The following is a 21639-nucleotide window of genomic DNA, read 5'->3' on the forward strand; positions in this document are numbered from 1 at the left end:
AGCTGCTGGGCACAAGGGTGTGCTTCTTGATTCCTGCTTACTTTGATTGCCTCTGAAGGATTTCTGGTCTGGATCTGTACCATGCATTTTACCTGAACTTTGTAACTTTGTATTGACTTAACCTTTGCATTCTTTTGGAACTTTTACAATAAACTATAAATCCTACAGCCGTGGTTTGGTGGTGTTTGAGAGCAAGGTGAAACTTATCCTGAGGTGCCACAGTAAGTATATCCTGGATCCTCTTCCTTTGTCGCTCCTCATCCAATTCCTGCTCCCGAGTTACCCTCTTTCTTCCTCTATTCCCATCCATTGTGTCTCCCTCCTCTCCTTCACTCATTGACCCTTCATCCCCAAAGAACCCCTCAAATAAGTCCTCATCTGTAGGTGCCATAAATATATCCGAATCCTTTTCCTCTGCTTTTCCTCATCTGACTCCTGCTCGTGAGTGACCCTTTTTCCCCTTCTGGCACCCATACTACTGCTTGCAACATTACTTACAGGCTCTACTACAACAGTGCTTGTTTATAAAACTATTGTCCTTCCAACCCTGCTATATGCCTGTGAAACGTGGACTGTTTACATACGTCATACCCAACTCCTGGAACAATTCCATCAGTGTTGCCTCCAAAAAATCCTGCAAATCTTGTAGGAAGACAGGTGGAAAAATGCCAGCATGCTGGAAGAAGCAAAGGCCACCACCATTGAAGTGATGCTTCTACTCCACCAACTTTGCTGGACTGTCCATAATGTCTGAATGCCCGACCACCATCTCCCAAAGCAGTTACTATACTCCCAACTCCAGAATGGAAAGAGGAATGTTGGTGGACAGGAAAAGAAATTTGCAGATGGGCTTCCTTAAAAACTGTGGCTTTTCCTTTCAGCCTTTGGCGTTGGGGGCAGAGTTGCGGACATGTTGTCCCCCAAGATGTTCAAGATCAAGCGCTTCCTGGCTAAGAAGCAGAAGCAGAACCGGCCGATTCCCCAATGGATTTGGTTGAAAACCGGCAATAAGATCAGGTACAACTCCAAGCGGAGGCACTGGAGGAGGACCAAACTGGGCCTGTGAGGAGCTCCCAAGCCCCAGAATGGCTCCTTTCGACCAATCAACCACAGCTCTTATTTTTCAGGGCTGAACACCATCAACATATTGTGCAGTTTTCCTTTCTTTCCTGAAACTCCTGAGATTTTCCCCCAAGAATTAAAACCAAATAATGGGGGGAAAAACTGTGGCATAGACATCAAGAACTGGTAAGCCCTAGCCCTTGAGCACTCTAACAGATCTGGGGTGCCCCAAAATTTAGACAGCAGAAACAGCTCAAGGTTCAGCTGAAATGCATAAGCCTAATAACAACTCCCATAATTATGTTTTCAGAAAATAAAGATTAAATGGAAAATTTTGTCTATACATCTACCGTATAACATCAGACGGTATGGTAAATCACAATCTTAGAATTCACACTTCTTTTTTCTCTGAATGGGAGGTTCAACGATATCCCCTGTAGCTATCTTTCATCCTTCTTGAGATAAAACTGACATTCTGGAAACCTCTGGTTTTACCTTCAGGCCAGCAATCAGTTTGCTACCATGGTGCTGAATAAATACCTGCAAAACTGAATTCTCAACAAGCAAAATAGTGAGTGTTTGATAGGAATTATTCAGCCTTTCCTTTTGCTATGATAAATGAGTGACTGCTTAAGGCAACTCAGTGGAAACACAGTTTGGTCTATAAAGTTTCCCAATTAGGAGCAAAGTTTTGATTTAGTGGAAGGAAGACAAGTGATGCTAAAAGGTCTGGAGCAACAATAAAAGCTTATTCCATGACCTGCTTGCTCAAGGTGAACATTCAGTGTTTTCTGAATCGAAATCAGGAAGGAGAGCTCTACTCTCCTATAGTTAATAAAGGCCTTTAATGTTGTAATGTATTGTTGATTTGTTGTTGACTAGTTCATTTATCTCAACAAAACACTGATTGCAGGGAATACAAATCAAAATCCCAATTGCTTTAATGTGGATCAGGGCTATTGCTTCACATTTATCACAAATGCAATTAGTGCTAATAATACTAATAAGGATTACAAACAGAAATAATGAGCACAGTGCTTTCTTCACATTAGACTGTGTCATAAATAATTTGGTTTTGTGAATCTAAGGTATGTGATCTGCATAATTTCCTGATTCTTTTCTGTATTAGCAGTACCTGATATGACTATAATCTGCAAATTACATCAGCTTAGTCCTGTTTCCTCAGACACCTCAACATGCAAATTAAAGAACTGGAGATGCTTCAGACTCTCTTTCAAAAATTGTGTTTTCTAACAGATTTATCTCATTTCTAATTCCAGAATTTTTGTTTCTTCCCACTTCTAGCCATCCATCAGACAGTATATCATGTTTTTCTCTCTTTACCTTATAGAGTTGAGGAAACCTTTCTGAACTTTAATAAAAGAAAGTGACATTTTCAAAAGTGTACAATTGAGCTCCTTGCTCATCTGTCTGGTTTGTTTCCTCTTTTCAAAATATATTTAGACATCTACTTTTAGAATCAAGTACTTTGAAGGAAAAAAACAGGTGGCATTTGTTGAGAGATCCATTCAAAACTCTTACTTCCCTGCAAACTTCCCTTTCCCTTTTACATTCCTGAATACTACAGAAATTGAGTGGAAGAGTAATGAATGAACATACTGAATGAACAAAAAACAGAGTGAGTTGTGTAGCCAATATTGTAAAGAGAAAAACTACAAGCTTCTTTCAGTATTTTTATGTTAACACTGTTAAGTGTGGTGTTAGAATATGCTTCATACTTTGAGTAGAAAAACCTGTTTCAGAGGATTCATTTGTGCAAAATACCATTGCCAGAAAGCAGTTTGGGAGAGCCTGTGGTTCCATTTCCTTGATTTAAAAAGTCATAAAAAATGTCATCTGAACCCTGTTTTGACTGTAAACAGATGACCTCTGTGAGCAAGTAGAATTTACACACATTTAAAATATCCATTGTCTCTTTCCAAGACCTATGATTCCCCAAAAATGAATGTCAGATAAAAATGATCCACACTTTGACTGTAGAATTTATTTTAATCAACTTTCAGAAAAACAGATATATCATTTTTACATAATTAACTACCATGCTTTTTATGGGATCAAACAAGTGATAGTCCAAAGTGCTAAGATCAGGACTATAGGGTGGAATGCTGTAGTAGCATTTCAAAACAAAGTTTTTGGAGAGTGTCGACAATGTGTTCAGTGGTGTGCAGATATGAATTGTTACGTAACAGCACAACACCCTTGGATAGCAGTCCACAGTGTTTTATCTAAATTTTAGATTTCAGTTCTTCAGTGAGGATCTCACTGCAATGGGCCCTGTTGATTGAACATTTTTCACTGCACACTCTTCTTCCTTTTTGCAAAGCACAGGGGTGGGGCACCGTTTGTTTTCACCACAGTCACAAATAAGCTAATGTAAGCTAATGAAGACTGTTCTTGAGCCATATACAACACCAAAATAAGTGCCAAGGTGGATAGCAAATGCTTAAATTCTTCTTTCATAAGTTCCTAGATAACAACATGGTAATAGACACTACTCTCACCAACTGGCAAAGTCTTCCCAGGTAGATTATGGGGTAGAAAAGTCCATTCTGTGTTTAGGATGGGAGTATTATGTTGTAGAAGTCAAAGAGGCAACCTAGTTTAAAATAGTCTGTAAATCCTGCCTCCATCACATGTAGTGTTTCCACACTTAATGCTTATTGCAGGATCTCCTAATCTCCAACAGTGTTTTGTTGTGCTGTTTAAATATGCATAGTAAACAGCAAAATAAAATTGAAGACTTAAGATGTATAGCATGAACAACATGCCACATCTCCAAACAAAAGCTAGAATCTGGAAAACATAAACACATTAGTAAACAGCAAACTTCCAAGAGGTTGATCATATGTCTTGAATATCAAGGATCTCCAATACTCAATACACTGGATTGATCTTTCACCCATGCCCATAGCAGTATCTATAGAAGCTGCCATAATGTAGAATGAATAGTTTCCAAATTTAGCACCCTATAGATGTCTGACAAAATAGAGGGTCTGGCCTAGGCTCTGGCATACAAAGGTAATCAGGCATAAGGACTGATTGCAACAAAGCCCCAATGTTATCATTCTCCCTACCCGCCCCCCCCCCCCCCCCGATCCATCTTAGACCACATTTTCATAGACCATTTAATACAGTTTGAAACCAACTTCAAATTGTGATGGCTACATAACACATTCCACCAAAGTGCATTGCAGTGCGAATTAGGACCTTTTAAGTGCATCTAGGAAAGTTCGAGTTAAAATCCTTAATGCACTTCAGTAAGCCCCCAATGTAAACCACATTTTACTGTAAAATCAGGTCTGCAGAATACCAAGTGCTTTGTAGAACCCCTCTTGTGCTGGATCTCTTTGTAAAATTTGGAATGCAAGGGTGGGAGTGCTATAGGAAAACACCCCAAGGACATTTCTGAGGGAATTGACTCCCTAGGACAAGTTTACCTCCTCTTCTAACTACTAACAATCATATTCCCTTTTTGTCATGTCCCAGTGGTGCAATGGTGCAGTCAGCAGTCCTTGTACTTGCAGGACTGCTGACTGAAAGGTTGGTGGTTAGAATCCAGGGAGTCAGGTGAGCACCCATCTGTCAGCTCCAGCTTCACGTGTGGGGCAATGACAGAAGCCTCCCACCAGATGGTAACACATCCGGGCGTCCCCTGGGCAACGTCCTTGCAGATGGCCAATTCTCTCACATCAGAAGCGACTTGCAGTTTCTCAAGTTACTCCTGACACACACAAAAAATGCCTCTTATGCCTCTGGAGCACTTGTGCACACATCAGCCAGAAATTTTGGGGGGGGGGGGGGGGGCTGCTGATTTTGGAAGCAGTTTGAGACCATCTTCCATGGTTAATACAATCTTCCTGACCTGAACCCTATACCAGGCATGTCATCCTTGCAGTGAAATTGGTTTCTCCCAAACAGATTTCAAAAAGACAAAAGTGGTCAACGTAGATGTGCCATGAATCTGGCCTGCCATGTCATTTTATATGGCCCTCCAATGTTGGATTACAATTCCTCTATTCTTTATTATTAGACACCATGACTAGAGATCATGAGAGTTGTGATATTGCAACATCTGGAAGCCTTGTGATACAAGGCTTGTGGGTATGATGTCTTACTTTAAAATGTCCTTTAAACTTTCTCTAAACTCAGAGCCAATTTGGGCTGCAATTTCCATTATTCCCAGTCTGCATGGCAGATAATCAAGTATGGTAAGACCTAAATTGGGTAAAAACTAAAGAGCACCAACCACTATGTAAAATAAATATATATATAGTTGGCCCTCTGTATCCATGGATTTTTCATCCATGGATTCAATGTCCTTTTGAAGGCAACTATAAAGCTGATGTGGCCCTCTATGACAATAACTTTGACACCCTACCCTAGAGAGATGGGTCAGCAATACAGCTTTCAAACAAACAGCTGAATCTAATTATACTCACATATTTCAAACCATTTGCAGAGGTATAAATAAAGGTAATGGCTTCATGGCACACTAAATGTATTAATACAAGGGTCCTTACAATTGCACATATAACAAAACAAACCTTCTTAGAGAAGGTTTTCAACTCAAAGAAACTGAATTTCTGAGCAGATTAATTGCTTTCACATTTCAACACTAGCTGACCACTTTTTTTGTCATGTCAGGAGCAACTTGAGAAACTGCAAGTAACTTCTGGTTTGAGAGACTTGGCCATCTGCAAGGACGTTGCCCAGGGGACACCCAGATGTTTTGATGTTTTACCATCCTTGTGGGAGGCTTCTCTCATGTCCCTGCATGAGGAGCTGGAGCTGATAGAGGGAGCTCATCCGCACTCTCCCTGGATTTGAACCTGCGACCTTTATATCTACAAAACCTCATGCTAAAACAAAAACAATTTAGTTTTAAAGTTGCTATCATTTCCTCCTATTTAAATCTTAGTTTTGCACCCTGTCTCCCTCCAAAACCAGCCTTGATTAGCTGGCTCCAACCAGCCTTGTAGCATCTCTCATCACACCACCCCTCCTATCTTTTAAAGGTGGGTGTTAACCTTATCAATGGTTCACAATCAGCACAATCCAGAATGGTCCATCACATGGATAAACAGATTTGAACAGTCTGTACCAGCTTGTGGCCTTCATTAGAAAGGAACAATCCTCCTTTGATTTAGCATTATTAAAGCCTATGTTAATCTTAATAAACCATCCAATTTCCTGGGGAAATCAGATTTAACTCACTCATTGCTCTTTATTCTCCCTATTTAAAGAACAGATTAATGGGTATGACATTTATCCTGATTGTTATGCTTTTTAATGAGCTCCACTTTTGTACACACCAGATGGAATTGACATTCTTTAAGAGGACTCTGTTGACAGAATTTTTATCCACCAATTCCTCTTGTTATGGATATTACTGAAGTACCCAAAGAAGTAGAAACATGCTAGCCCACCACCTGCAGAGAGTTTTGTGACTTTATTTTTGGAGTTCATTGGCAATGCTAACTTTCTGTGTTAAATTAAAGTTGAACGGTTTTGAGGCAATCCAGGAAACATTGCTGGACCACTTTCAAAGCTAAGTGACTAAAGTTCCTCAGCCAGGATATGAATATCTGAAGGCAAGCAGACTTTGCTAACCCAATAAAGGCATGGCAAGGCAATAACTGGCTAAATGCCACTTTCCTTAGAGTTTGTTATCTGTACAGATGTGCTGGACTGAAACTGACCAATGTAAAACATGTAGCACTCTTTGGAATATTTTGGTGATTTATCCTGAAGTAGTGAGAAAGCATGGTGTAGTGATTTGAGTGTTGGACTACAACTCCAGGAGGCAAAGGTTCAAATCTCCAATCAGACATGAACAAGTCACACATCCCCAGCCTTAGAGGAAGGCAAAGGTAAACCTCTTTAAACTACAGGAAAGGAGATTCCATCTGAACATTAGGAAGAACTTCCTGACTGTTAGAGCCATTCAGCAGTGGAACTCTCTGCCCCAGAGTTGGTGGAGGCTCCTTCTTTGGAAGCTTTTAAACAGAGGCTAGATGGCCATCTGTCAGGGGTGCTTTAAATGCAATATTCCTGCTTCTTGGCAGGGGGTTGGTCTGGATGGTCCATGAGGTCTCTTCCATCTCTATGATTCTATGATTCTATTCCTCTGAATAAATCCTGCCAAGAAAACTTTAGAGTAGGGTTGGTGCTGACTTGAAGGTACACAACAATAACAGTAGCATAACTACTTTTTTCCAGCTTTTTGTAAGGATGTATCAAATATCTTCCTATGCAGTGATTTTGACAGAATGTACAGTAGTTTCTGTATGGTGCATGGAAATCCCTTTGCCTCTATTTCTTTCCTTAACTCGGAAGCACTAATTGCTTTACTTTTCTCTTTTCACCTTCAAGATTATTTCATAATAATTATACTCTGTAAGCTTCAAATAGAATCTTGGCCATTATGTTTTATTAGTAAATCTATAAATACAGTGTCACCTTAAAATCGAGAGTAAGTAAAAAAAAAAATTCTTCAAGTGGAAGAACTGATTATAAGGATAGACAATATGGATTTTATTCCATGGGCATGAGGGAATAATAATAATAACAATAACAATAACAACAACAACAATAAGAAGAAGAAGATAAAGAAGAAGACTCATCTTGTTGTGTTTCAAACAATAATAATAACTTTATACTTATATCCCACCACCATCTCCCTGAAAAGAGTCAGAGCCGTTTACAGACGGCACAAAGTGCCTAAAAACAAACATAAAAGTTAACACAATATAAAATACAATAAAATAAAACACATGCACATATTAAAAACATCAATTCAGACTCAATCAAGCTGCGATCCTCTAATTGTGGTGGTAAGAGAAGGGGGCAGGGTGGAGGAAAGTGGGGGTAAGCATCAAGGGGACCCAATCTAACCCAGCAAGGTCCATCTTCAGGATTGGCAAGCCATCCCATGATGTTTCTCTGTCTTCTTCTAGTTTTCCCCTGCTTTCCACCACTTTCTTCAATCAGGAGTCAGAGAACATCTGACTTCTGAAAAAGATGTCTTCTGACTGTCTTTATACACTGGCAAGACGGATTTCCATGTTATGGAATGATATCATGGGATGGCCTCCATGGCACTCCATTTTTCTAGTGTACAAAAATGATAAGAAAATGGGAGAAATTAGGTTGGGGTAAGGTCAAAGTTCAAGACCTATTAAACAAATCTTATGAAGAAAACTCTGTGGTGGTTTTGCCTTAGAGTTCATCATAGATTAGAAATGAAGGCACAGTACAACAACAACAAACCTTTTAAACTGAAATATTATAAATACTACAGTGTTGTGGAGGTGGAAATGCAGTATTCGTTTTAATACTAATCTCTGAATAGATGAAAAAAATGATGGTGCAAACTTGTTCGGGCACATTAGCTACAGGTTGGATATCCCTTATATGTAATTCCAAAACCCAAAATTGTTTATGTGAGCAGCTGAGATAGTGACACCTTTTGATTCTTATGCTTCAATGTACACAAACTTTGACTGGTGTACAAAATATTTAAAATGTTGTATACAATTGCCTTAAGGCTATGTATATAAAGGACATATAAAACATAATCAAATTGCACGTCTAGACTTGGGTCCTATCTTCAAGATATCTCATTATGAATGTATGATGCAAATAAAGGTAACCCAAAACATGCAATTGAAAGAACATCTGGTCCTAAGCATTTTGGATAAGGAGTACTCAACCTGTCTTAAATCCAAAACTATAAGCCAAAGAACTCTTCATTTCTTTTACTTACTTACAGAGACAATATCATATTTCCATATATTCTTACCAAAGCCCTGCCAATTGTTACAACACTTTTCTCACTTTATGAGACCATAGATGAAAAATAACAACTCTGAGCTAAGTGCCTCGTCAGTTCCCCTCGACCCCCTGGGATGCTTATTGAAATGATATCTCTCTTGAAACCACCTGGAAGGTCTTTCATAAGGACCCCTACCATCTGTAGATTTCATAGCTTTCTTCTGATGAGGGTGGAGAGAAAATATACTGTGTAAGTATCCTCTGTGGTGATAATCTCAGCTGGGGTTTTGTTACTTAAAGCACCCCTAGAAGACATACCAACCCAGATTTTAAAATATGCTAAAACATCTGTCAGGAGCAGATGATAGCATTCCTTTGATTTTGTTTCTATTATCTTTTCTATTAACAGACAGTAAAACTGACAGAATGAATTTTTGTAGTTAACCAGTGAATATGTAATGCATTTGCAAAGCATTTAATGTTGATAAAAGAGCTCTTGACATTCTCCACCAAGGCATTAATGGAAGGACACAGTCTTCTTGCTTGTGTGGCTGGCTTGATGCTTTTCCATCACAATTCAGAGACAGAATGGCGTGTGACATGGGACAAAAGCTTACAGAAAAATACAGACCAACCTGGGAGCTTGTGGTGGAGCCACAGTATGGCAGGAAATGGCAGGGTTTTAAACTGAAAGCATAATGATATTTTTACGTAATTAAAACCATCTGAATCAATAACTAAATAAAAATGTAAAGCTGGAAAAATGCAGCTCTGGAAACAGTTAAGAGTAAACCAATGGTAGGAGAAACAGGCATTTACAGCAACAGTTGCTTAATACTTGAACTGCAGTATCTCCTTTTTAGGAAAATCCTAAACCAGTCTATATGATTCAGGAAAATCTCATGGCCAACTTTTCCTTCCCTTTAGGATTTGCAGTTAGTGGGTATCTACTGATTATGATATACAGGCTCCAGTGTAATACAGTGATCTTTCTGAGGGATGTATTAAAAGCTGACTTCCTTCCTTCCACAAATCCTATCTGTATGCTGGTCAGAAGTGAAAATCAAGACCATTGACTGTTTCTATAGAGATTATTAATCTTGGCACCACTCCACATGTCTTCTTCTTGCATTAGAAGACAGGTTGCCAGTGGAGGAACTGTTTTTACATGGGCCTCAAGTGAAGCACTGGGACATTGTTTTCAGAAAGGTGTTTGTGGATCCATCAATCTGCCCTCTGGTCACTGGGCTGAGATCGCACCTACAGGTTCCCAAAAGCCCCAGCATTAGAGTGGACAGTCCACCCATTTTGGCCCCCTCCAGTTAGAATCCCATTTTGAGACACCCCCCTAGCTTCCATACCTTCCTCTTCCAATCGCCAATCCCATCCACTCACGCTTCCATTGTTCAACCCGCTCTCTATGTCAGATGCCTCCTTTGCTCTATCTCCTGTGGAGATCTCCTCCCTCTCCAGTAAAACAAACTCACTAGGTGGTTCCCCAGTCTTGAAGAGCTGACTAATTCCCTCAAGAGTATAATTCCTACCAGTCTAGCCTTCAGGAGGGTGGGGGTTCAAATGGGTCGGGTACCATTGAGGTGGTGTGGGACAGGAGGAAGAACGGTCACACTCTACCCAGGGAGAAGCACAACAAAGTTCTTGTGACCCTGGAGAAGGATAGGTGTGGTAGTCTTCATGACAGACCCCCCCCCCCCTCCAGACTCAAGATCCTGCTTTTGAATGCCAGATCTGTCAATGGCAAAACACCTGTCATTCAGGATTTGATCCTGGATGAGGCGGCAGATCTGGCGTGCATCACTAAGACCTGGTTAGATGATTTGGGGGTGGGAGATAAACCTCGCCCAGCTGTGTCCTCCAGGCTTTGGGGTACATCACCAGGCTAGGTCTGGGGGGGCGGGGAGGAGGAGTTGCGGTGATCTTTCGGCAGACCATCGCCCTGATCATATGCACCATTCTGCAATCTCTGAGGTTTGAATGTGTCTACGTGAAGGTGGGTTCCAAAGACAGCTTGGGGATTCTGCTGGTGTACCATCCACCCCACGACCCGGCAGTTTCCCTACCTGAGCTAACGGAAGTGGTCTCAAATTTGGCCCTGGCCTTCCAACAACTTTTAGTTTTAGGAGACTTTAACATCCACGCCGAGACCACATTGACAGGCACAGCTCAGGATTTCATGGTTGCCATGACAACCATGGGGCTGTCTCAAGTAATATTTGGTTCCACTCATCAGGCGGGACACACGTTGGACCTTGTTTTTATTGTGGATGGTGGAACAGTCAGATCCTTTATTCCTTGCTGTACCTACTTATATTAACCTATGACCTCATTACTTGGGTAAATTTATCCATCATATGACAGTTTGGGGACAGAGCCACTGGATCCCATCAAATGACACAGAGCTACTTCTGGTGGGGTTCTGTCCCCAAACTGCAATGAAAGTGTTGTAAGAGGGAGCAATGAGAACACAAGAGGCTTCCAGTATTCTCGGTACCTACAATGGGGTGAACACAGGCAGAAGTTGGGCAGTGATGCTTTCCCCCATGTTATGGGGAAGGCATTGCTGCAGGCAATGTGGTGTGTGGTGTGACAGATTCCCCTGCTGTCGGCCGGATTCACCATGCTGCCTGGAGACACCCCCCCCCCCATTATTGCTTATGTTGCATGATGAGTTCCTTAGTCCTAAATAAAGAATAGTGAAGTGTGAAGTGGCTAGCACTGATCTGTATAAATTCAGGAAGACATAGAAGCTGATTCTTGGCACAGTTGTATCAATCTGAAATGGATTGGGAAAACTGGAGAAATTGCCTATGCTTTAAAGGTGGCTGGTTTGAAAGACCATGCCATCTGTTTAAAATGATGAAAAAGCTTCCCTTAACCTTCAGGGATATGGCCACTGTGTTTCAGAAATATGGATAGTGGTGCTGAGGAATCTGTGGCCCTTCACATGCTGTTAAACTACAACTGCCATCTTTCTCCCTCACCATGGGCTACACTGGCTATGATTGATGGTAACTGCAGTCCAACAATATCTGATGGGCTACATATCCTCCTATCCTGATCTAGATCAAAATCTAAACATAATGTATAATAACTATGTGAAGAGAGGAATATTCTTACTGATCATTGCTCTGCATGAAAAAATCAACAGCAAATATATAAGACTAAACAACATGACTTATTTATTTTCAGCAAGAAATGTATTAGCTAACCACACAGATCAGATATTGCTTTCTTCCAGTTTTGTAGAAGAAAGCAAAATTGATTCAGAACACATGGATAGGGAAAAAAATTACATTCCTGACATCAAATAAAAGTTCCTTACTATCGTGCAACACCAACATATGCAGTGTTTGAGCACTAAAGAAAACTTTACTCCTTTTACGAAACTCAGAAAGAAATTACTCAACCGAGGGGTTGAGATATATATATATATATATATATATATATATATATATATATATATGGCCCTGGATTACTCTTTGATTGAATATTTTTATTTTTAATTAAATGCTTCATCTGATCTCACTTTGACTTGGGTGATTAATACATACCTGAGTCATGTATGAAATGTAAATGGTAGCTTAATCAAGTGAGATCTAATGACTAATCTGTTAAAACTTCTAGAATCAGACTGCTGCTTTACTACATGTTTGTCACTGTGGATGGATGTATATTGGTCCTTTCAGATGCTTTACACAACCTATGTGTATTGTAGATGGAAAAATGAATCTGCATTAGGCAAATGTTTGGAGGATCCATTTTATCTCTTCATTATGATTATTGCACATCTACTGCATATATGAAAAAGGCCCACATATTTGAATGGAGACCATGGATATGAACACCCCCTGTATCATAGCCAAAACAGACCAAATGCAGGATGGAATCAGATCAGTGATTCACAAAAATGTCATGACTGTCATTAAATGCCCATCTAATATGTCATATTCCTCTCTCTTCCCATTGATTACTGCAGCCCACAGGACAAGAATAAACAGGAAAATAAACAGAATATGAGGATCATCCAATGAAATATACAAGAAAAACAGCAAACATGTCACAAGATGCTCATAAAACTGCCTATTAGTATTTCAGCTAATTAAAAGATTGCCATTTGAGTATCTTTTAGTTAATGAGCATTCTTAAAACATGTCTCTTGTTTATCTTCTAAAAATGAATAATATCTTGCTGTTAATTCAATATATGTTCCTGGTATAGCACTCATCAGGTTACAATAATGTGCCATTAATGAAGTGAATCAAAAGGATAGATACACAAAATCTGAATAAAGATGGACTAAGACTGGAATGGGATGGATATGACCGAGTAGTATGTGACTTGTACCATCCTATCGCCACTTGGAGGAATAAGGACCCCTTCATATCCAGATAGTGCTTCAGCTGAAAATAACAGCTGTGGATTATATTCTCCCATAGATAGAAACTTTCAGTATTGTTGCAAAGTGCAAAATTTTTCATGGAGTGGAGGTATGGCAGGAACAATATAGCAGACCCGAAGAGCAACTGTAAAATGGCAATACCTTAGAATAATAGAATCATAGAGTTTGAAGAGACTGCATGGGCCATCTAGTCCAACCCCCTGCCATGTTGGAAAAAGCACATTCAAAGTACCCCTGTATTCAATAATATCTATTTTTATATAATCGTGTGATTAATAATATTTGTTAGGTTCTACTTGTTTGTTTTTGTTTGCTTGTCTGTTTGTTATCAGATCTGTTGATTGTAATAAACATATCCAGCTCTTTAAGATGCTTCTCATAGGGCATGGTCTCCAGACCTTTGATCAGTTTAGCTGCCCTCCTCTGGACACCTTTTATTTTGTAAATATCACTCTAAATTGTGGTGCCCAGAACTTGACACAGTATTCCAGATGATATTCCTTCAACATTCCTTCTTCATATTGACTATAGAAACACACTCTGATGAGCCTGGTCTAACTACATGTGTCTATGGATTACAAAAGAAAGAGATCTGACAGAAGCTGGTGAGATGGGAAACACACTAAACACAGAGTTTAAATCACGATAATCTAGCCAATTTATTGGATGGAAGCCAATAAGGCAGTGGTTCTCAACCTGGGGTCCCCAGATGTTTTTGGCCTTCAACTCCCAGAAATCCTAACAGCTGGGATTTCTGGGAGTTGTAGGCCAAAAACATCTGGGGACCCCAGGTTGAGAACCACTGCAATAAGGAATATTTTTTTCATGGCACCAGCTGTGCTCTGTTAAACCAGATGAGTACTTTAGTTGTTCAAATGTTTAAATCGACTTTTCTGTGTAAATATTTCACTTTCTATGCATTTTCTTGTCTTGTTTTCATCTTCTGCGTAGGAAGTGGAATTCTGTAAAGGCAAGGATTGTGGGATGATTCATTCCAAATTCTAATTGCATGGAAGTGGAAAACAATGAGTCTGTTTAACATAACAGCACATTTTACATTATACAACTGGCAGGTACATTTTTGTTTTTTTTAAAATGGAGACGTTTCTTTGACAAGATGTGAATGTTTCGCAGTGAAGAATGTCTGAGAACCCTTTTTCTGTAAGTACAGATTAGAATAGGCTTTTTATAGCTGTGCGTTGTTTGTGGTTTAGTTACTGTAACCTCTTAATAGCTTTAATATTGAAATCAGGGCGCATAAGAGTCTGGAATGAGCCATTTACATTCTGAGTGGTTCCTACCACAGTTGAGGGATTTAAATTATTTATTCAGAGACTCAAAAGCTATTATTCTCTTCTTTAGTACACTAACTGCATATTGGCTGTGGGTGAGTTTTCCCACTCCAAAATTGATCTTCCTTTTCAAAAAAACTATTTTTAAAGAATCTTGTCAATAAGAATACAAAGAAGATGAAGAGAAGCTTCTACATATTGTGCTTTCACAGAGTTCTGAAAGAGTATCTGCTTTATGTCATTTATGGAAGATTCTAATGGCAAACTAAGACTTTTTGAGTCTATACAGTCCTGGGCCCTTGATGGGCTAAAACAGGCTCAGGGCACTGTGTTTTCCTGGTAATGGAAATCTGCTTCTAAATGGAAGCAATCAGTGGGCGAAAGAAAAATCTCTTGTAGTGAATCCATCTGTTTGCAGTGGAAATAAAATTCAAAACCACATTAAAAGAAGAAGTAATGAATGGATTTTAGACTTACGGTAAAATGTAAAAGCCATATATATCAATGCAGTATTGTCTTTATGGAAATCAAAATGAAAACATTCTAAAAATTCTCTTATTTTTTAAATTTAAGATGATAGAGGAGTAAGTATATTAAGAGTTCCGATTCTATGTACATCACTCCTTCTGCTTCAGAAAATGGTATCAAGAGCTATAAGTGACACCAAGAGCTATAATTTCAGATCCTCTGAAGATGCCAGCCACAGATGCAGATGAAACATCAGGAAAAAATGCAAGAACACGACAATACAGCACGGAAACCATACAACACTCCAACTATAATTTCACCATCACTGTTTTCTTAACACTGTTATTTGCAATGGGAGATTCCCTTTTAGTACAAATATCAGTTGTGTGAGGATTGTCCTGATAGAGTCTATTGACCTCATCAGATGGCAAAATTGCTTGTTCTATAATACTTCAACTTCAGTTGAGGTACGGAGCCCACCGTCTCTCATCATACAATGTTGATCTACTTCTGGTGGAAATCCATGCCTCAACTGAAGTCAACGTGTTGCAGGGGGAGCGGCGGCAATATGGGAGGCTTCCTGTGTTGCATAGGAAACAATGGGGGGGGGGGGGGCTGGGTGGTGGTACCCCCCTGTGGGATGAAGTGAGAGGGAAGGCAGGAATTGTGTGGCATGAGGCAATGGGACCCCCCGCCAACCCTGCTGGATTTGTCATGATGCATGCTGAATCCCAGTCTCAATGTGATGAGATCCTATGAGTATTATCTACACTGTAGAATTAATGTAGTTTGAGACCACTTTAACTGCCATGGCTCAATGCTATGGAATCACAAGGTATATTGTTTGCTGAGATGCCAGCACTATTTGGCAGGGAAGGTTATAAAACCTGTAAAACTACAAATCCCATGATTCCATAGCATTGAGCCATTGCAGTTCAAGTGGTGTCAAACTGTATTCATTTAGTATGAATACTCCCTAGGAGAGGGAAGAGGGAAGAAAGGATTAAACTTCCTTCCCCTGCAAGATGCTCTTGATTTGAATCAGATGCCCTTATAGAGTTCATTTATTAATACTAATATTATTTTTAATAACCTCAAAACTACTTTTGCAATCATTTCCTTTTTTAGTCCTTGTTTCCCAATAATTATATAAAATGTTTTCAGTTATCTGACTCTTTAGCCCAGTTGGTACCAATGAATTTCTGTAATATACAGTAACTTTCTATAAACATTTACATAAGCAACTAAAAATATGTGGGCCATCACAAAAGTAATGAGAACATTTTTTTTTTTTAAAAAAAGGAAGTCAAACGCACATGCAATTACAGTTTATCCTCTTCAAATTAAGTTCCTTGTGATCAAATACAGCGATTCCAGCATTGGAGGAAGTCTTTGTTTGAGATATTGCTTAAAGCCCTCATCGAAGCTAGCTGGATGCTTTCAACTGTCCCGACATGTCCTTTGAGGTGGGTTTTGAGCTTGAGGAAATAAATAATATGAAGTCAGGTCCAGGCTACATAGTGAGTGGGGATTTTTCTGTGCAGCACAGAAGGGCAAGGAAAGGAAAGTGGGGATCAAGACAGGTAGAAGGAAGAACCCAGGCATACAGTTTGACTTCCTCAAACTTCCTCTGTGACTTTGTAGCAGTCGGTCTATTAGCAAAGAGTGTAATACTTTGTGTGCCTTTTCACTGGTAAAAATGCAGAAGAGTCTGGAGCAACATCTTTCAACATCAAGAACTGAGAACAATGTCGCTCATGTGAAGGATTTTCTGAATGCTTCCCCATTTACAGTGCAGTCCTGATTTCTCTCTCTGTGGTTTCTTTTCCCATGTTCAAAATCTTCTGGAGGATGTTTATTTCAACCAGCCAGAGCCTGACTGAAAATCAAGAGGATCCTTTCATAGACTATCCCCTAGACTGTGCAATAACCTGTTGGAAGAGCTCTGACAGCTAAATGAGCTATTCAGAATTGTAAACATATTTTAAAACCTATCTCTACCCCATCAGTTTTAAACTTTGACTCTTAAATTTGCATTCTCTTAATATTACACTTTACTCTTTATACAATGTATCTTAATAGATGTATGTATTGTATTTTACCTGGGTGTTTTAAATGTGTTGTATCCTGCCTCGAGCTATAAGGAGAAGCGGGTTTGAAATACAATTTTTATAATAATAATAATAATAATAATAATAAGTAATATAAAGTATATATAAATATAAATGATTTACATGTTTAGATCTGGGTCCCATCTCAAGATATCTCATTATGTTAACAGAGTTATTCTAAAATCTGAAAATATGCAAAACCTAAAATGCTTTATTTCAGTCAACCTATATATAGAAACCAGTAGGAAACCTTTATAGATTGTAGTAGACATTTATAAAGAACAGGGACTAATTTTTCTCTTACTGCAGAAAAATGCTTTTTGATTGTAACAGATTACACATTTCTTACACTAGAAAAAATTACCATGGGAATCAATCTCATTTCTTTGAAAAGGAATACAGTGGGTGAGGGAATATTCTTTATTGTTCCTTTGGCTAGTTATTACAATCCACTTATCTTTCAAAAATTCTTTCCTAAAATATTTATCAATGATGAAAATTTGATTGTTCTTAATATTTTAATCAGTAAAAACAGTACAGAGATTTGGCTGGATTGAGGTTTGCATTTACAGCTCAGTTAAGTTATGAAAATAAAGAGGATAGAAAATGATTTAACCTCTGTATTGGGTTAATACCTTCATACAGCTTTCATTTTCATTCTAATCTTCATTCACCTCATATGACCTATTAGTGCTCAGCTATTCTTTACCTATATTTATTTATTGTATCAGGAGTGAAACAAACAGTTGTATTGTATTTAAAAACAAACAAACAAAATATTCCACAAAGTTTTCAAACTTGGCATTCTATTAAATGTCCTTTGAACAGGAGCTGGCCACTTGGAGTGCCTCTGGTGTTGCTGCAAGAAGGTCCTCCATTGTGCAGGTGGAAAGGCTCAGGTTAGGGTGGTCAGTGGTTTGCTCTTCTCCACACTCAGATGTTGTGGACTCCATCTTTATCTAACCTTATATTAGGTTTCTATCTATCTATCTAATATAATATTGTGTTGCGATTCCAGGAAAACTATGTTTTTAACAACAAAGTATGCTGTGCTGTTTACTTTGCAGCTTATACAAATTGAAGAACAATCCCATTTTATGGGAGCAGAGTTGCCACATTCTATTCCCCCAAATGCAAATTTAATGCATCATGAACATTTGCACATCATGCAAATGAAGTATATTAACCATTGCACATTTTTTTTCTACAGCAAAGTTTTGCCTTGATACCACCTGTTTTGTCATGGTGTATGGTATTCCCTTCTTCCCTCTGCAGTGAGCAAAAACCTCCACCCCACCCCAGGCCTAGTGACTGAAATCCTCTATAACCGTTCCATATCTGGTAGAGAGCTCAAAAATGTTTGGTTATGTCCACATCCCAAGGAAATGCAATGATTATTTATTTTTTATTTATTTATTTACGATATTTATAGTCTGCCTTTCTCAGCCATACGGTGACTCAAGACGGGTTACAGATTGGCATAATTCAATGTCAGGCATTTATAAAAGTGCAATTAAAAACAATCAACATTACAATATAAAACATAAATAAAAACCGTTGTTAAAGCATATAATCATTGGTGTCATCTTGTTAAAAACATTATCTTGTAACATTGTCTGGCCATTCTACTTTCATCATTCATAGTTCCATGTTATCTATTCTGCTGCATTCTCAAAAGCTTGCTCAAAGAGTAAGGTCTTTACTTTTTTCTGGAAAGTCAGGCGGGAGGGGGGTGATCTAATATCCATGGGGAAGGAGTTCCATAGCCAGGGGGCCAGCACTGAGAAAGCCCTGTCCTTCATCTCTGCCAATCGCACTTGTGAGGCAGGTGGGATCGAGAGCAGGGCATCCCCAGATGATCTTAAGCTCCTAGATGGTTCATAGGCGGAGATACTTTTGGACAGGTAAGCTGGGCCAGAATTGTTTAGGGCTTTATAGGCTAAAGCCAGCACTTTGAATTGTGCTCAGTAGCAAATTGGCAGCCAGTGTAGCTGACCCAACAGAAGAGTAGTGTGTTCCCTGAGCGCCGCTCCTGTTAGTAATCTGGCTGCTGCCCTTTGGACCATTTAAAGCTTCCAAAAAGTCTTCAAAGGCAACCCCACATAGAGCGCATTTCAGTAATCTATTCGGGATGTAACAAGAGTGTGGACCACCATGGCCAAGTCAGACTTTCCAAGGTACGGGCGCAGCTGACGCACAAGTTCTAACTGGGTAAATGCTTGTTGCCTATTGTAAGGCCGCTCTGAATCCCCTTCGGGGTGAGAAGGGTGGAGTATAAATACAGTAAATAAATAGATAGATAGATAGATAGATAGATAGATAGATAGATAGATAGATAGATAAACACTACAAGTATTTGATGAAGTGGGATGCAGTCCAAGGAGAGGATGGTGCAGGCTTTTTATCAGATATTCCGTAGCAGCTGTCTCAAGCTGCAAAGTGTACTATATTCCCCATAGATTGGGTTCTATCCCCACTGCTACCTCACTACTTTCCTGCTGTTTCTGTTTGCCATTCCTCCATCTCCTAACCTCCATCTTCTGCTCAGTGATGTAGTGTTGGTGTTGCTCATACTTTTTCCAGCCTTGGCTGCTGCCTCTCTATCATTCTCCATCTCCTACCCTTTCCAATTTTCACCTACGTCTGGTAGTAAAAGCAGCTGTTTATTGCTGCCATATCTGCTTGTTGCATCTTATATTTCATGTTTGCCTGATCCTTCTCATGTTTAAACCTACTCAACACCACTCTCTGCCTTTAACTGCACACTTGCATGGTGGCTTTTGCATCTCCTTGCCATGCCTACCTGCTCAGAATAGGTAGGACAAGACTATAGGAGGGGAAAGTTAACAGCTGAAAAAATGCCATTTCCTCCTGTCTGAGAATGTCCTGCTGTTCCTGGAAATTTACTCGGTTGGAATGATTTAAGTGAGTAATTGATCCTGAGGACAGATAGGATAAGTTTCCAGTTAGTTTTTCTTTTGGAAGGAACAACTCCCATGTGAATTTTAAGAGGCTGTAAAGAAGGCCTGCTAGTCCCAATTCTTTTATTCAAGGCACTAACAATATTAACACTAAAAATCCCTGATAGAATGGAAAAGTGATGCAAATTGCTAATATACTGTGTACCGGGCATTCTTGTAATTTGTTTAAAAAGAAGACTATGGGGAAATCTATGCTGATTTCTGAAGTGAGTGATTAATTTTATATTGGAAAACCTTTTGACACAGTCTCTCAAAGGGTAAATAAGTTCCCCCAAAACAATTAAGGGATTACTCCTGTCTTACCTACCCAGGCACTGCAATTTAAAATTTGTGAGATCTAGTTGCAATGCCAGATTTGAACATAAAGAAGTCTCATGTTTCTGTATATCTTCAGATGAACCAGGATTGGGGTTGGGGGTGACATCTTGATTCCTTCTTCTGCTCTTGGGAATGGCCCATCTCAGTAGCACAGTGTGGTATCTTGAGTAATCAGTAGCTGGCATTTTCTGGCAGGGTTAAAAAAGATCCATTGCCAAAGCCTTTGAAATAATTTGCCTGTCAGTGATGATTAGACATTAATCAGATTAGTCTAGATCCAAATGCTATAACCTCTTGTGAGATTGTTCTCATCTTTTTTAAAAATAGAATTATCAACTCAAGAAAGTGCTCCTTATACAGACTCGTACTGATGAGCATTGACTTTCCCCCATAAGCTGCATTACAAAAACTGCATTGCAACTAAGCTTTGAGTTCTGGCTGTGACAGAGAGGGAAGCTCTACAAATTGAGCAATTACTTGATAACATCAGCAGAAGTAACACTTTCAACCCCACCCGCTCAAAGAAAAAAAATACACCACGAAAGATAAAGCAAATCTTATCTTTTACCATGGGGCCCTTTGATAGTTCTCACTGCAGGAAAATGCCCCCCCCCCCCCCCCGCAGTTTTTCAAAAGCACTTAGTGTGTCAGTAAAATGTTTGGACAACAAGCTGCCAGAAAATGGAGTGCTGCATACCTTTATTTATATACAGTCTTGATTAGTATGCATTGAACACCCTTCAACCCCACTAGATTTTATTGCTGAGCTGATGACAGAACACATTGCCCTGATCAGATAGCAAAGAGAAGTCTAATGGGATGTTTTTTCCTCTTCTCCCCAAATAAACCATTTCAAAATTGCTCCATTTTAAGGATCATGAACCACCAATTGCTGCACAATGTATTTTATCTGGCAAGAATTAGGGCTGCGCTGCATTTTCATGAGGTGTGATTGTCAGAGTTAGTGTTTCCATCTGAGATAGACTCAAAAATGTCAATGAATACCTTCTGCTGTCCATCCTTTCTTCTTGTTTGTTGCATCTAGTTGAGACCAGTTTCCCTCCAATTTGTGTCTCAGTGAATGATGGGGTAGAAGAAACTTTTTCCAGCTGCTGAAAAAGACCATAGAGAGCCCTTTGAATTCATATACATAATTCAATGAAAAATAAAGCCGTAACTGGAGATATTCATGAAGA

At 39.3% G+C, this 21639-nt stretch overlaps 1 protein-coding gene across 1 annotated transcript; it reads left to right on the plus strand.

Moving 5' to 3' along the window:
• The first annotated feature begins 901 nt into the window (after nt 1-901).
• On the plus strand, nt 902-1107 carry LOC132775378 (large ribosomal subunit protein eL39-like). Its single transcript, XM_060776130.2, has one exon. It carries the CDS (start codon nt 911-913, stop codon nt 1064-1066), a length of 156 nt encoding a protein of 51 aa, XP_060632113.2. The 5' UTR covers nt 902-910; the 3' UTR covers nt 1067-1107.
• Nucleotides 1108-21639: the final 20532 nt, after the last annotated feature.

This window comes from Anolis sagrei, chromosome 5 (genome assembly GCF_037176765.1).
Source record: "Anolis sagrei isolate rAnoSag1 chromosome 5, rAnoSag1.mat, whole genome shotgun sequence".
Taxonomy (NCBI): domain Eukaryota; kingdom Metazoa; phylum Chordata; class Lepidosauria; order Squamata; family Dactyloidae; genus Anolis; species Anolis sagrei.

Coding starts and splice junctions, on each gene's coding strand:
- LOC132775378 (XM_060776130.2), top strand. CDS start 911: ATGTTGTCCCCCAAGATGTTCAAGATCAAGCGCTTCCTGGCTAAGAAG.